General features: G+C 41.6%; 1 protein-coding gene and 1 pseudogene across 2 annotated transcripts; both read left to right on the forward strand.

Annotated features, from left to right (window-relative positions):
* Positions 1–1,594: 1,594 nt before the first annotated feature.
* LOC115679122 (protein high chlorophyll fluorescent 107-like) lies at positions 1,595–3,858 on the forward strand (annotated as a pseudogene).
* A 326-nt stretch (positions 3,859–4,184) lies between these two features.
* Positions 4,185–6,077, forward strand: LOC115683285 (uncharacterized). Of its 2 annotated transcripts, XM_056302319.1 has the most exons (3): positions 4,185–4,593; positions 5,632–5,667; positions 5,752–6,077. In XM_056302319.1, the coding sequence occupies exon 1, from the start codon at positions 4,265–4,267 to the stop codon at positions 4,586–4,588; it is 324 nt and encodes a 107-aa protein (XP_056158294.1). In that variant the 5' UTR covers positions 4,185–4,264; the 3' UTR covers positions 4,589–4,593; positions 5,632–5,667; positions 5,752–6,077. The 2 variants fall into 2 exon arrangements, with proteins under 2 accessions (XP_056158294.1, XP_030463616.2); XM_030607756.2 differs by having other exon boundaries at positions 4,186–4,593; positions 5,632–6,077.
* The last annotated feature ends 7,422 nt before the right edge of the window (positions 6,078–13,499 follow it).

A 13,499-nucleotide genomic window follows, 5' to 3' on the forward strand; every position in this document is an offset into this window, starting at 1 on the left:
GCAAACGATGACGTGGCAATTTTTTAAACATTTTTTTCGATTTTTTAATAATTCTTTTCTTTTCTTTTTTCCTTTTTTTTCTTTTCTTTCCCTTTCTTTTTTATTTCCTCCCTTCATCAGGCGACCGGCGAGGTTGGCCCCATCAGCCTCTGGCAAGGGTGAGTCTCGCCTAGGCATGGCGAGGCTAGTCCGCGCTAGCGACGACGAGGACGAGCCTCCCCTGAGAGGGCGAGGCCGACCTTGCCAGTTGCTGGCGAGTTCGAACCTCGCCTCTTTGCCCAATCACTGGTCTCGCAATAATTGGCGAGGACGAGCATCGCCTTGGCTGGGTGAAGCTCGACCTCGCCAAATCTCGCGAAGCTTGGCCTCGCTGTCGCTGGCGAGATTGACCTCACCCAGCGACGGTGAGTTCGAGCCTCGCTAGGGACGAACGAGGTTGACCTCGCCGACCCCTGCTTCTAGCCAGTAGTTGAAGATGAAGGGAGAAAAAAAACGAAGGAAGAAAAAGAAAAAAAATGAAAAAGAAAAGGAAAGAAATAGAATACAAAAATAAAAAAAAAATTGCAACATTAGCATTGGCCGAACGGCCGGCGTCCACGTCAGTGCCGTCTGGCCAAAATTAGCCGAATGAACTGAATTTGCACAAATACAAAATATTTATGACTAAATTGGTAGAAAAAAAAGGTTTAGAACTGAATTTGCATAATTGCAATAGGTTTAGGACTGTTTTGTAATTTTCCAGCTTCTTTTGTGATGAAAGTGCGAAGAAAATGGGTGGTGGGCCAACGTAGTAACTAGTGGACCTTACTGGGCCTTGGACGGCCCAAGTGGCTCAGTCAAGCCCATCATTGGGCCTTTTTCTCGAGACCTAGCGGTGGCCCCAGGACCAACAATGTTAAAAATTGCGAAATCGGCCCAAGTTATGTGAGCCTTTGTGAGGGAGAGCCTCCTAATTATGAGTGTAGTGAACATGGTTCCCACGAGAGTGCAAGCAGTGTAATGCCGGAGTAAATCACGTACTAGCATTCGAGATTTTATTTCTTGCGAAATGAAGTCGATTATTTCCATTTATTTTGTGCCCACCAATCTCTACAGAAACACCAGTTTGTCATTTAAGGGTGTTTACAGTTTTGGCCCGAAGATGGTCCAGCTTATGTGACATGTAAGCCGTGAAAATGGCACCCCAAAATCTTCATAACCAGAACACAGTGATTGAGAAAAGGGATTTACGCACTTGATTTTGGATCCATCGTTCTTGATGCAGAATAGCAATGATCCTGAGCACAAGTGCTTCTCTTGTATTACCTTTTGTATCATTGGTTCAATAAGATTACCTCATCACCATTGCATTCTCTAATTACTCCTTATGTGAGCTTATTTGTGCATCAGGGTTTAAAGGAGAGACTTGAGCACTATTTATAGAGTTTTCAGCCACAGACCCTCTCATCATAGGTCGGGCTTTATTTGACCCACACTAGTCAATCCCATATTAGATTAATTAAGAATCTTTATATCTTACTTTGTTAGGCCAACCCTGTAAAACGATAAATATCAATCTCAATTAATATAATCCACGTAAAAAAAAAACTCTTACATGACATTTGGGAAGATATTGTGCAAGCGATCGAGAACGAGCGAGGCAAGAGCAGTGTATGAGAAAGGTTGCCAAGCTACTCGAGGCGAAAATCCTTATATATGGCAGGTTAGTCTCTCTTTTGTGGTTGAACAACAAAAAGGGGTGGAGGTAAAAGATTCGAATCCTAACATAAATTCCATTGAGATGTGCAAGCCATAATCTGCAAGAATTGTTTCATAACCTGAGGGGAGTATTTGCTATTGTGAAGAAATCTGGATTAACTGGCAAAATTTGGAGCTGTTATAGGTGATTGATATAAAAAGCAATTTGAAACATCTTCTGCCACATCCGAGAACTTTCCAATGCTCTTGTATTTCCTGTCGAAGGTCCCCAGTAGCCGTAGTTGTAGGTTGCTATAGATGTGCTTCTTCTTTGTCATGCTGGATTTACTCAATGAACTTCACTGGCCTATCTTGTTTCCCCTGCTTCAATTCCATTTCTCTTCAAGCAGTGCTGGGCTGCATTGGAGAACAAGTTAGGGAACGTGAGGAGAGCGAGAGAATCGTTTGACGCGGCTACAGTCGCTGACGAGAGACATATTGCTGCCTGGCATGGATGGGCAGTTTGGGAGCTTAAACAGGGGAATGTTGAGAAGGGAAGGCATTCGCTTGCTCAAGGTCTTAAATACTGCGGTGGCAACTAGCATATATACCAAACACTCGCACGGTTGGAAGTGAGATCTAGCCGGTGCGAACAAGCCCGATATTCATTCAAGCAGACAACTAGATGTAATCCTAAAAGCTGTGCCAGTTGGCTTGTGAGTTTTTCTGCAGACCTTTACTACTTAGCTGAGATTTCCTTTTCTCCGTCCGGGTCTCGTATTGTTATCTTGGTTTTGATTATCGAGTTCATGTGAACAGGCGTGGGCACAGATGGAGATACAACTTGAAAACAACTTAGCTGCTAGAATATTATTTGAGGCAACTGTTCTTGTCGCTTGATGCAAGTGATTGTTTCAAACGTTTAAAAGAGAGCGTAGTGCGAATAGCCCGTGGTGTCTTTTATAATTCTCTATCCTTCTTTTGAGATTATGTCATAATGATTTCTTTTCGTCATCTCTTTGTTCTTTTGTTTTGTTAGAGAGCAGTCCAGGCAAGCCCAACAGGTTCGCTTGGCATGTTTGGGGATTTTTTGAAGCAAGCATGGGGAACATCGAGAAGGCAAGAAAGCTTCTGAAAATTGGTCGTGCGCTTAATCAAAAGGGATCCTGTTCTCCTGCAATCTCTTGCTTTATTGGAGCATAAGCACTCAACTGCAAATCTTGCTCGGGTGTTGTGCAGGAGAGCATCTGCATTGGATCCGAAGCATCAAGCAGTTTGGATTGCAAGAAGACTTTTCTTCTTTGTAAGTGCAATCCACTTAGCTCAACTCCTCCAGAGACTCAAAATTCTCTGCCAGCTCCTGTGTTGTCAACCATCTTCAGGTTGACTCTATACTTGGAATTCTGGCATCTTCAGGCTTTGGGGGTGGATGGTGTGGAAAGGAGGAAAGATCTCCACTGCCAGGAAGCTATACCGGAGAGCATCGTCAATTGATTCGACGACAGAAAGTGCTGCTCGATTTCTCCAGGTAAGTAACTCCATATTCACAGGTGGAGCTCTGGCAATGAAGCTCTGTGAGCTTCGTAGCTCCGTAGCTCCGTCTGTGTACTTATACGACGCCCTGGTTATAAATTGCAGGACTGGGGAGTTTCGGAGCAGAGGATTAGTAACCTATCAGCAGCTAGGAGATTGCTTAGATCCTCCCTGAACATAAACTCCCAGAGTTATATCACGAGGATGACCCGGGCATCTCCGGAAGAGGAGGAGCGAAGTAACTCTGTTCGTGCTGAGGAGATTCGAAACTCGTACTTCCAGCAGGTGAAGTAATTCCTTAGCCTAAGCAAACTGGTTTTGATTTATCATGTCTAAACTTCTAGAATCTCTTCATCAATAACAGTTACTGTTCTTTAACTCTCTTCAATTGCCTGCATGAGAAGTTTAGCAGAAACTCAGTTTCATGTACAGTACTGTTGCTTTGAGGTTCTGTTTAGTCCATTAGTGCCATAGACACACGACAAGAAATTTCTTTCATTTATGCTACGGCGAACTGAATTGGTCGACGACGCTTCTCGAGTCACGGGATTCTTGGATGTCATCGACCCTGCACTGGACAGCATCAAGTGATTGTTAAATCTGAACCAAAACTCATTCCAGGTAATCGATGAAATTCGCCATCTTTGATTCTATATCGATTTCTTAATCTGCTATGAGATTTTATACGCTTAACCAGTGATAGAAAAAAAAAATTTGAATGTCGGTTATATTACTTGGACCCATCGTACTTTAGCAAAATTAGTTGAAGAATTACCTTCGAAAATCGGTGTCCGAATCTATTTGATTGGATAAATTAGTTGGTTATTAAGGTATAGTTCTATATCCAAATATCCCAGAAAGCTAAGGTTAAAAACATAGAGCAAAAACGGGGCGGATATTATCCATTTTCGTGATCGGGCGTCCGGCCCGACCCGACCCGACCCGGTCCCTCAAGACTTCTCAGCTGAAACTCGAAAAGCCAGAACTCAGACCGTCGCAAACCGTCGTTTCATCCGCCGCCGCCGCTGCCGACCTCCATCTCTCCTCTCCTCCCATGGCGGTCCCGAGCTCGGCGTCTCCTTCCACCACCCGAAGCCCCGGGAGGGGCCTGGGGCTCTTCGCCAACGCGAGGAAGCACAAGCACAGCTTCATCCAGTTCGCCGCCATGACCGGGATCCTCCTCCTGAGCCTCCGGTCGCTGGGCCAGAAGTACCGCATCCACGGCCTCCTCGAGGACACCGCCGCCCTCCGGGAGGAGCGGGAGTCGCTCGCCGATCGCGCGGGCAACGTCAAGCGCGGCCTCCGGCGCGAGGCGTCGCTGGACCCCACCGGGCTCTTGGCCTCGCGGCTCCGGCTCCTCTTCGGAGACGACGAATGAACGCGGTGAGCGAGCGAGCGATGCTTAGTGCGGTTGGATGATTCAATTTGCCCGCTTCTGTTGCTAGGGTTTTGAATTGCTCTGTGCATAAATGGGGATGCATTTGTTTGATAATCTTCGGCTTCGAGATGGAGTTGCCATTGGAATTAGGAGTGTTTGCATGGTGTGTGAAATTGTTTGGCTTTGCTTGGGTTGTTTTGGCTCCTGGTTTTCAAGGTGCTTCATTTTGGGTCACCCCATTTGATGTGCTTTTGTGGTTGATTCATTGCAACGCCAATTTGATCTTCTTGTGAGAGATAGGTGACAGGGTAGGATGCAGTCGGTGGTAGTCGCGCGCCGTTCTATTGCAAATGTTGATGTAACAAGAATTGACCGAAGTCGCTTAAGCCTCCCTAATGGTCCTGATCCGAGGGGGGTTTGTCAGTGTTCCGATCAGATGTTTTAGGCACTTTGTGATGGCAAAAGGGGTTTCCGAAAGTGCACTGATTACCATGATTAGTAGTACCCTAATGTTTTTATTATAGCTGCGCCTTTTATTGAGATTTAGGAATTTCGTATATGTTCCAGTTGAAAACGAGAATGCGATAGTGAGAGGGCGTTCTGCAGTTATTCACATCATGTAAATCCTCCAACAAGCGAGCTTCTTTCTTATTTCGAACATGCTGCAGTGTTTTAAAGCTTACTCGAGGAAGTTGTCTTTCTTTGTTGAAAGGAAATTTACTCATGCGAGTGAAATTGCTTGTGGGAAAAGCATGTTGGACTTGGATGGTTTCGCCTTTTCATGAACTGTTCCAGATGTTGTGATGTTTATCATTTGCAATTTGTTGTTCCCCTGAAGGTTTAGTATTTGCAGTTGCTTTTCTATATTGCTATGGCCGTTTTGCATCTTCATCGGGTTTTTTCATTACTGTTTTGATTCTCGTCCTGTTTCATGCGAAATTCGACTGGTCAGTAATTGAATATTATGAATCCCGACTTCTGAAAACTTAGGCATAGAAATGTTGTGAGTCAAGCTTGAAGCTTGTAATTTGGTTTTCCTGCAGGTCTTATTCAGCATGCTTTGCATTTCTTAGGAAGAGGTATCGGCAGCAACTAAATTCTTGCGGTTCTTTTTAGCTCACAAGCTGCTGCAACAGTCGAGATGGTTTCTTTCTCATTTGCAGAGTTCTGTGAACGAGGTGTTTATTTTGAAAAATACATGTGGATCTGTCTTGGAGATATGTTAAATGACTTTTGGAAATATCCGACACACGCCGAGATAGCGTACTTGTAATTTGTCGAAGATTGTTAATAAGGTCCATTTGTTAATCATCAGCGAACTGCAGCTAGTGTTGATGATGGAGCTGGGAGTTGGTACCTCAGATAGCCGATATCGGTGTTTTAGTTAGCCATTCCTAGAAAGGAAATCGCAGAAAGCCCAAAAGAACATGTTTAGTGTAGACTTACTTGATTAGCATAATATCATTGCTGGTTTCTATTGTTCTGGCCAGTACCGGCTATGGTAAAGGTTATGCCGATGCAGTAGACATTTTTTGTGTGGCTGTGACCGTGGGGGCTCGGCAGCGGACAGTTGACGAATGTTTCCCGCAAAGGCTGGACATTGCATTCCGGTTGGTTCGCAGATTGATTTGGTCTCAATCTCGTGCTCATCTAGTAATTAGTGAATCATCAGCTAGCAGGGGAATCTCTTGGTTGTGTCTAAGTGATTTTTGTAACACGGGTGTTCTGGCCCAATGAGGCTGCTCGGCACATCCTTGAATTTCTTCAATGGATTGTGTCCCATGTCGGTCTTTAATTCCTTCGAGGCATTAGTTCTCGATGAATCTCGGTCTTTAGACCTAACTTGAATAGGGAAAATTTGTAATGAATATTGTTCAAATGGTGAAGTGGAGCACGAGCTTCCAAATAGTCTTCTCAATCCACTTCAGATTCAACCCAATAACCGCCGCGTCTGCCGTAATAGCCATGGAGAACTGGTGGATGGTTTTGCGAAATCGATAAGAGCAAGCCCGGCCGAGCAAATGGGGACTTTAGCTTTGGTCGAAACCCTAAAGCACTTGCTCAATGCCCACGCGTACGGGACAATCTATGTTCTGAATCTAGTTTTTTGTACCCGAACTCTTTGAGTTAGCTAATGAAAATTGCACTCTTCTGAAAAAAAAAAAAAAAAACCACATCCTCTGTAGGACGGCCAACAACCTATGCATCCTTTTATTTGGTACTCCCGAAACGATACGGATCGAGCCCATTCATTCTCGAAGTTATACATCGCCGATCGCCGTCCATTCACCGGAGGTACACATGCACGCAGGCAAAGAGCGTATAGTCTTGGCTCCACAAGAGTAAAAGCGTGTGACGAATTCCGATTTTGATGTGCTGGGCTCTGTACGCCACTTTCGATCGTCATGTCCGAGTGCGTGCATCCATAAGGAATACGCCTCTACGGCCGCGGAGGACTTGTAGACATCCAGATGGAGAAATTACAGGTGCTATCGAAGCATATGTGATAGTCCATCCAATCAATCATTAGAATGTCAATTGCTCGGAATCTCAATCTCCACAAAAAAGATGGTGAGATCTAGCAACATGTGCTAATGAAATCTAATGATTTCCACGAGCAATGCACACGTGGGTGAGTCTAAAACATCACTTGTGGACACTGTTTTGCAACAGAGTTGGTAACTGTTTGGCTCGCAAGGGATTGACTGGGTGGGTGGGTGGTCACTGAGATCCTTATCCCGATCTTCGCTTTATTCTCTCCATCATGCGGTGTCCTCGGACCCTCAAACGTCCTAAACACCTAAATATAATGATTTCCGCTTACCGATCATTTTCAGCAAACCAAACGTGTATAAAGATTAGGAAATTAATTTCGTGGAAAATTCTTTCGTTCAAATAAACGCACCCTCGATTTGGTTCTAATTTAACTTTCTCCAAACCAATTTCGAATCGTCAAATTAAGATGTTTATAGAATTATCTATCTTATTTATGTCTAAGCACGGTGATCGAACTTAAAGAATATTTTATTTGGGAAGATAAGTTCGTTTCATATATTAATTAAGAGTTAGTATCAAGAAAAATTATAAACTGGTATACATGTGACAAATTTACTCCAAATTAATTTTTAGATTACCAAAAATCCAAAACTGGTATACCTGCGATAATCTACCCCAAACCACCAAAAATCTCAAATCGGTACATGCGTGATACATTTACCCTCCGTTAGTTTTCGTCAAATTTTCCTGTGAAATTGCTAAGCTTGATAACACATGACAATAACTCAGTTGACATGGCAAGTCTATGTGAAAATTCATAACTCTCTCCCTTTGTTTCTCAATTAGCCCTAATTTGAAAACAAATAAGTAGGGGTGAGCGCGGTTCCAGGGTAGAACCGGACCCGGTGGATCCGGTTCGGTTCCAAGTTCCATGGATAGAGGCTCCGGTTCCCGGTTCCCCATTTTTAGGAACCGGCTGTTTCGGTTCCGATTCCCGGTTCCTATAGGAACCTGGAACCTAAACCGGAACTGGAACCAAAAACATAAACTTAGTATTAGAAACCCTAATTCCCAAATGCTCCCCTCTCCTCCTGAATCACACCCGATCCTCCAAAGCTCCCTCCCACTTCCGCTTCCGCCTCGCTCCTCGCTCCCGCTTCCGCTTCCACCTCGCCCTCGCTCCGCTTGCTTCCACGGTTCTCTCCCACTTCCGCCTCGCTCCGCCTCTCTTCGCCGCAGTCTGTGATCTCCCCACATGGATTCGCTCCAATTATTCGGGCTCGCCGCCGTCTTCCTCCTCTCAAGCTCCGTCGCTCCGATTAGATTAAACATCGACCCTACCTTATAAATACCGGCCATGTGCCTCATTGCCTTCCCAAATCTCTCAAATTTTCTCTCGGGGCCTAGGGTTTGTGCTCTCGTTTCAAGAACCGCAGCATTGTTCATCGATCTCGGTACATATTCTTGCTCTCCTTTTGATTCTTGAATGACTCGATTGGGCTTTGTTCGTTGATGCATTGCTAATCTCTTCGTAGATTGCGCGTAGTTCGGTGTTCACGATCGAATAGGGAGGTTTCGGTCTTCTGGGTCGTCTTTGTCTTTCGATTTCTTGTGAAAAACCAGGCACTAATTGTGAAATTCATTGGAATTGTTGTCTTTTCTGCGTTTTTGATTGGGACTGAGCGGGTATGGAAGAATCAGGGGAAAGAATTGTTCTTTCGCGATTTTGGATCGATAGAGAGATTGGTTTGAATTGTTTGAGGCTTTTCGTGGAAGGGTAGTCGACTCTTATAATGGCATGATAGAGGAAGACTTTTGTCTGATCTGTGATCTTTTTGAGTGAAACCGAATAAAAAGGGGTTTTTAATGTTTTCTCGTAGTGCATCGATTTCCTTATCTTTCCGAGAAACTAGAGTAGAATCGAAAGAATTTCACACGAGGCATATTTTCCATTCATCACAATAGTAAGAGTTCTCAATTGGGTTTTTATTATCGGGTGGAGATTACTCTTTCCGGGCTTCTCCGTTTCTAATTTTATTTTTCTTTGCTTAAATTGACTTTTGAATGCCCTTTTTATTCTAGATTACAAATTTTAAACTTTTGTGTGATAAGTAATTCTAGCCTGTATTATTGACCTGAACTGCATAGATTGAATGCACGGGTGCCAGGGTTAGGCCTGTATGAGCATTACATTTGGGATTTGTGGATTTATCATGTTTGATTGATTGTAGACTAAAAGCAGAAGGAACTAGAGCTATGGGGAAGAGAAAGTCTCGGGCAAAGCCACCTCCTAAGAAGAGGATGGACAGACTTGATACAGCTCTTGGTGCCCTTTCTGCAACCATGGCACAAGTGTGGAGTGCCGCCTATAAGTTTCAAAGTTCCTTGTGTTTCTGTCTTTTTCTCCTCTCATAGGAATGAGGCTGTTATAGGTTTATCCTCTGAACACTAACTTTGAAACTGCGCGACATGTTTTGTTTTTTGAAACATTGCATGATTATATCATAATTTTTTTTTATAGATTTAAGACCATTTTCCTACTGAAGTGTGTGATGATATTTTCTTTAAAGTATCAGATGAGGCCCTCTCAGCTAATGTTGTGCATTTCCAAGCATTTAACAATCCTGATGTATAATAGTACCACGCGGAAGTACAAACTAATAATTGAATCTCGCTGTCATCTAATTCTCGATGTTTAATCTAATCAACAATATCGTGTTCTCTGTTAATCCGTTGGCACTTCTTTATTTTGCGTGAGCGTGTGACTGGAGATATTATGCAAGGTTTCGGCTTTCTTCTTGCTTTGATCATAGTGAATCATCTGGGGATGATTTGGCTATGCACATTTATTATGAATGATAGGTTTTCTTCTTCTTCTTTTTTTCGAGGGGGGGTGTTTGATTGTATTGTATGGAATGGAATTGTAACCTGGAACCCAAATTTAAAAAAAGAACATGTTGGAACTTGGAACCGACCCTGGAACCTGTGACAGGGTAGGTTCCAAGTTCCACGTTCCGACGGGTAGGTTCCAGGTTCCAAGCGGAACCTACCCGGAACCTGGAACCGCTCACCCCTACAAATAAAACTATGCTCGAACGAGTTTCAATGCCTAGTCACGAAGACGAAGATGACGATGAAGAAGTATGCTTGATGAAGAGGAAGACGAAGAAGGATTAGAGTGCTGTGAGAGAGAGAGAGAGAGAGAGAGAGAGAGAGAGAGAGAGAGAGAGAGAGAGATGAGTTTTCATGTGAACTTGCCCCGTCAACTGAGAGAGAGAGAGAGAGAGAGAGAGAGAGAGATATATATATATATATATATATATATATATATATATATATATATGAGTTTTCATGTGAACTTGCCCCGTCAACTAAGTTATTGCTATATCTCATTTAACTTAATAATTTTATGATAAAATTTGACGAAAACTAATGGATGGTAAATGTGTCACGCGTATTACAGTTTGGGTTTTTCAGTTACCTAAAAATTAATTTAGGATAAATTTGTCACATGAGTACCAGTTTGAGATTTTTCGTGATATTAACCTTTTAATTAACTGGAGAATTTAAAAGAATTATAATTTCGTGCCAAATAGTTGAAGGAAAACTCAATAAAGAAAATTAAAACCTAAGTATTCAGTTTGGGTTGCGGGTTTATTTTTTCGATGTAATTTTATTTTGGAGATAGTATTTCAAGCATCATTTACATTGCTACCAGGGGAAATTGAACCATACATGACACGTTTAGTCACATTGTTGACATGGAAAATAAAGAATCCACCATTTGATAAAGTGATTGTGTGTCACTAGTAAACTTTCAACAATCTGCCTTAAGACTCTAGAGTCGAGACCAAGTATGATCCAATGAGTACATGATGAAGAATTTGAGCTTGGTAGATGCATACTCGAACCATCGAATACTTGTTCGATGGTCCGCTACATCTCAGGAAGGAAAAATCTATTTGTGCACTGACGATGTACGAATTCATCCATAAGTTGGACCCGTTTAACCACACTTTCACATGATCAACCGTGGTCGATAACAGGAGATTAGAAAATGTGGCTAAGTTGGCCCGTTTGTGGATGAGTTTGTACATCCGCGGTGCGCGGAAGATTTTTCCCAAGAAAAAAGAGAAATGCGAGAGTAACAATATCCCAGTAATATCTAGGCCCTTATTTTCTACGGCCGACATCTCTCCAGCTTTCTTTAGTAGACACTCAGAATAATCTCCCCTTGTTATTAGATCCACTTGCATGTATTGAGCCCTATCTTCTAAGATAATAGCTTTATTTAATGAAGTACTAATCCATGACCAACATGCACAGTGATGCCGGAGCATTCCTTGAAGACGTCAAGTTGTCGATTTCATCGATCAACTAACAAGTTGTCGATTTGCAAGCCAATTGTCAATTCCAAGTGAACTCATTGATCACGATGTGTTGAAGGTTGTTCGGTTCCTAGAAAAAACATGAAGGCCATTAATTCAGTCTTTGGAACTAGTAATGAATTGAGACCCACAACCGATTAAACTTAATTCTCATATCTTCAAGGTCTAGTAAGTGTTGTTCAAGTTTCTATTGTCCTTATTTATTTATGGTTGTTTTCTAGTAAATGTTGTTTGTATTTCCTATGAGTCTTTTGTCTTTCCAAAGAGTCTTGATAATTACTTGTGCTTGGAGGGTTGTTCCATGCTCATCTATATAAGCATGCTATGATGAATAACTAGAAAAAGACTTATTTTTTATTCAAAACTAATTGAGCTTTTGACTTAAGAATAAGAAGGATTTCTTGTTTACTCTTATCTCTTAGGTGGATTCTTACGAGTGGCGAGTATTGCTTTTATCTCTTAGGTTAATTACCTACGAGTGGCGAGCGACTTATCCATTAAAGTTCTCACTTGTGTTATCTCTCACTTCTCTACACTTTCTCTGGCGTCGCACAATTTGTATTTACACACAAAAGGAAAAAAGGAAAATGACACAAATGGTTCATGAACTTTGATCCAATGTGCAATATGATTTATGAACTTTTAATTTATTCATTGTGGTCTTTGAACTTTAACCCAATATGCAATGTTGTCTCTAAACTTTCAACTTATTCAATATGGTCTATGAGCTTTTAAATTCATGTTCAATCTAGTCCTTAGACTATACTGTTCCTGAATTTAAATTAATAGTATAATAATATTAGATATTTTCATATGATTCATGGACTAACTTGAACATATATTAAATTAGAAGTTCATGAATGACATTACCCTATAGATTAAAATTCAAAAATCATATTTGATAAATTAAAAATTTATGTATCATATTATTTATCGAGTCAAAGTTCAAAGCCATTTATGTTTACTATTCAAAAGGTCAAAAGCCGTAACAAAGAAGCAATATACAAGTACATCGAGAACTTGGTTAGGCCTTGGCCACGTATCCCAAATCCCACGGTGCATCGCTTCGAAGAGATCTTCTCGTCCGTATTTTATATAAATAATCAATCCTTAGTCCTTTTAATTAAATCGGTCCATTTGCTCGGAAATTGTTCCCACCTGCCCAGCATGACTCTCTTAGATAACTTAAGATATTCACTTTTGAACGTGGAAGCTGCTCGTGTGATCAGATAATCATAGTCTATGTCAAGATTCAAGAACCCTGTGGTTCTAAATCTGATTAATGCTAGAAAAAAAATTAGGTCGTACCAAGAACAGTGTATATATTTGGAAAAGTGCCATGTTTCCTTTTATGTCATGTAAAGGGACAGATCTCTCGGAGAGGGAAAAGAAACCTACATTGCACATGACACTACTATAGACCTAATTGATAATAATTTAAAAGAAAAGGCTAGCTATGATCTTTTTCTTTATTAAAATTTAATTTAACCCTAAGATTTAGTATTGCTTTTGGCTTGTTTATATATATTTCAATAAATCATGAGATGGGCGTCGAAGGATCGAGACTTTTCGGTGTTACGAGAATATGATACCTATCATTTACTCTAGTCAATTATCTCGCGAATAGTTTTGTCATTCCGAAAAGAAAAAGTAAATATACGACTTGACATGTGATAATTAGCACAATCGTTGAAGACGATGTCTCAGGATTTACACTTGAACTACTTAAATTCAAATTACAAACAGGAGATTTCAAAAAAATGTTGGATTCTTGAATATAATCTCGTCTTCTTCTCAAGATACCACGATTTCTTGCCGAATACTCGTGAACGGATGTTCCATTCTATCAATCAAAGTGCTGGAGAAGAAACTCGTATCAGATGAACCTCTCTACATACGAGCGGTTTAGGTTTTAGAAAAAGAAAGTCAAAACGCACAGAAATTGCAGAGGGAAACAGCGTGGTGGGTCATTTGGAATTACAGCAACTGCAGCACTCCTCCTGTAGAGAGAGAGAGAGAGAATCTGA

This window comes from Syzygium oleosum, unplaced genomic scaffold, assembly GCF_021117445.2.
Source record: "Syzygium oleosum isolate NSW1041296 unplaced genomic scaffold, Sole_v2.1 Sole_v2.01, whole genome shotgun sequence".
Taxonomy (NCBI): Eukaryota; Viridiplantae; Streptophyta; class Magnoliopsida; order Myrtales; family Myrtaceae; genus Syzygium; species Syzygium oleosum.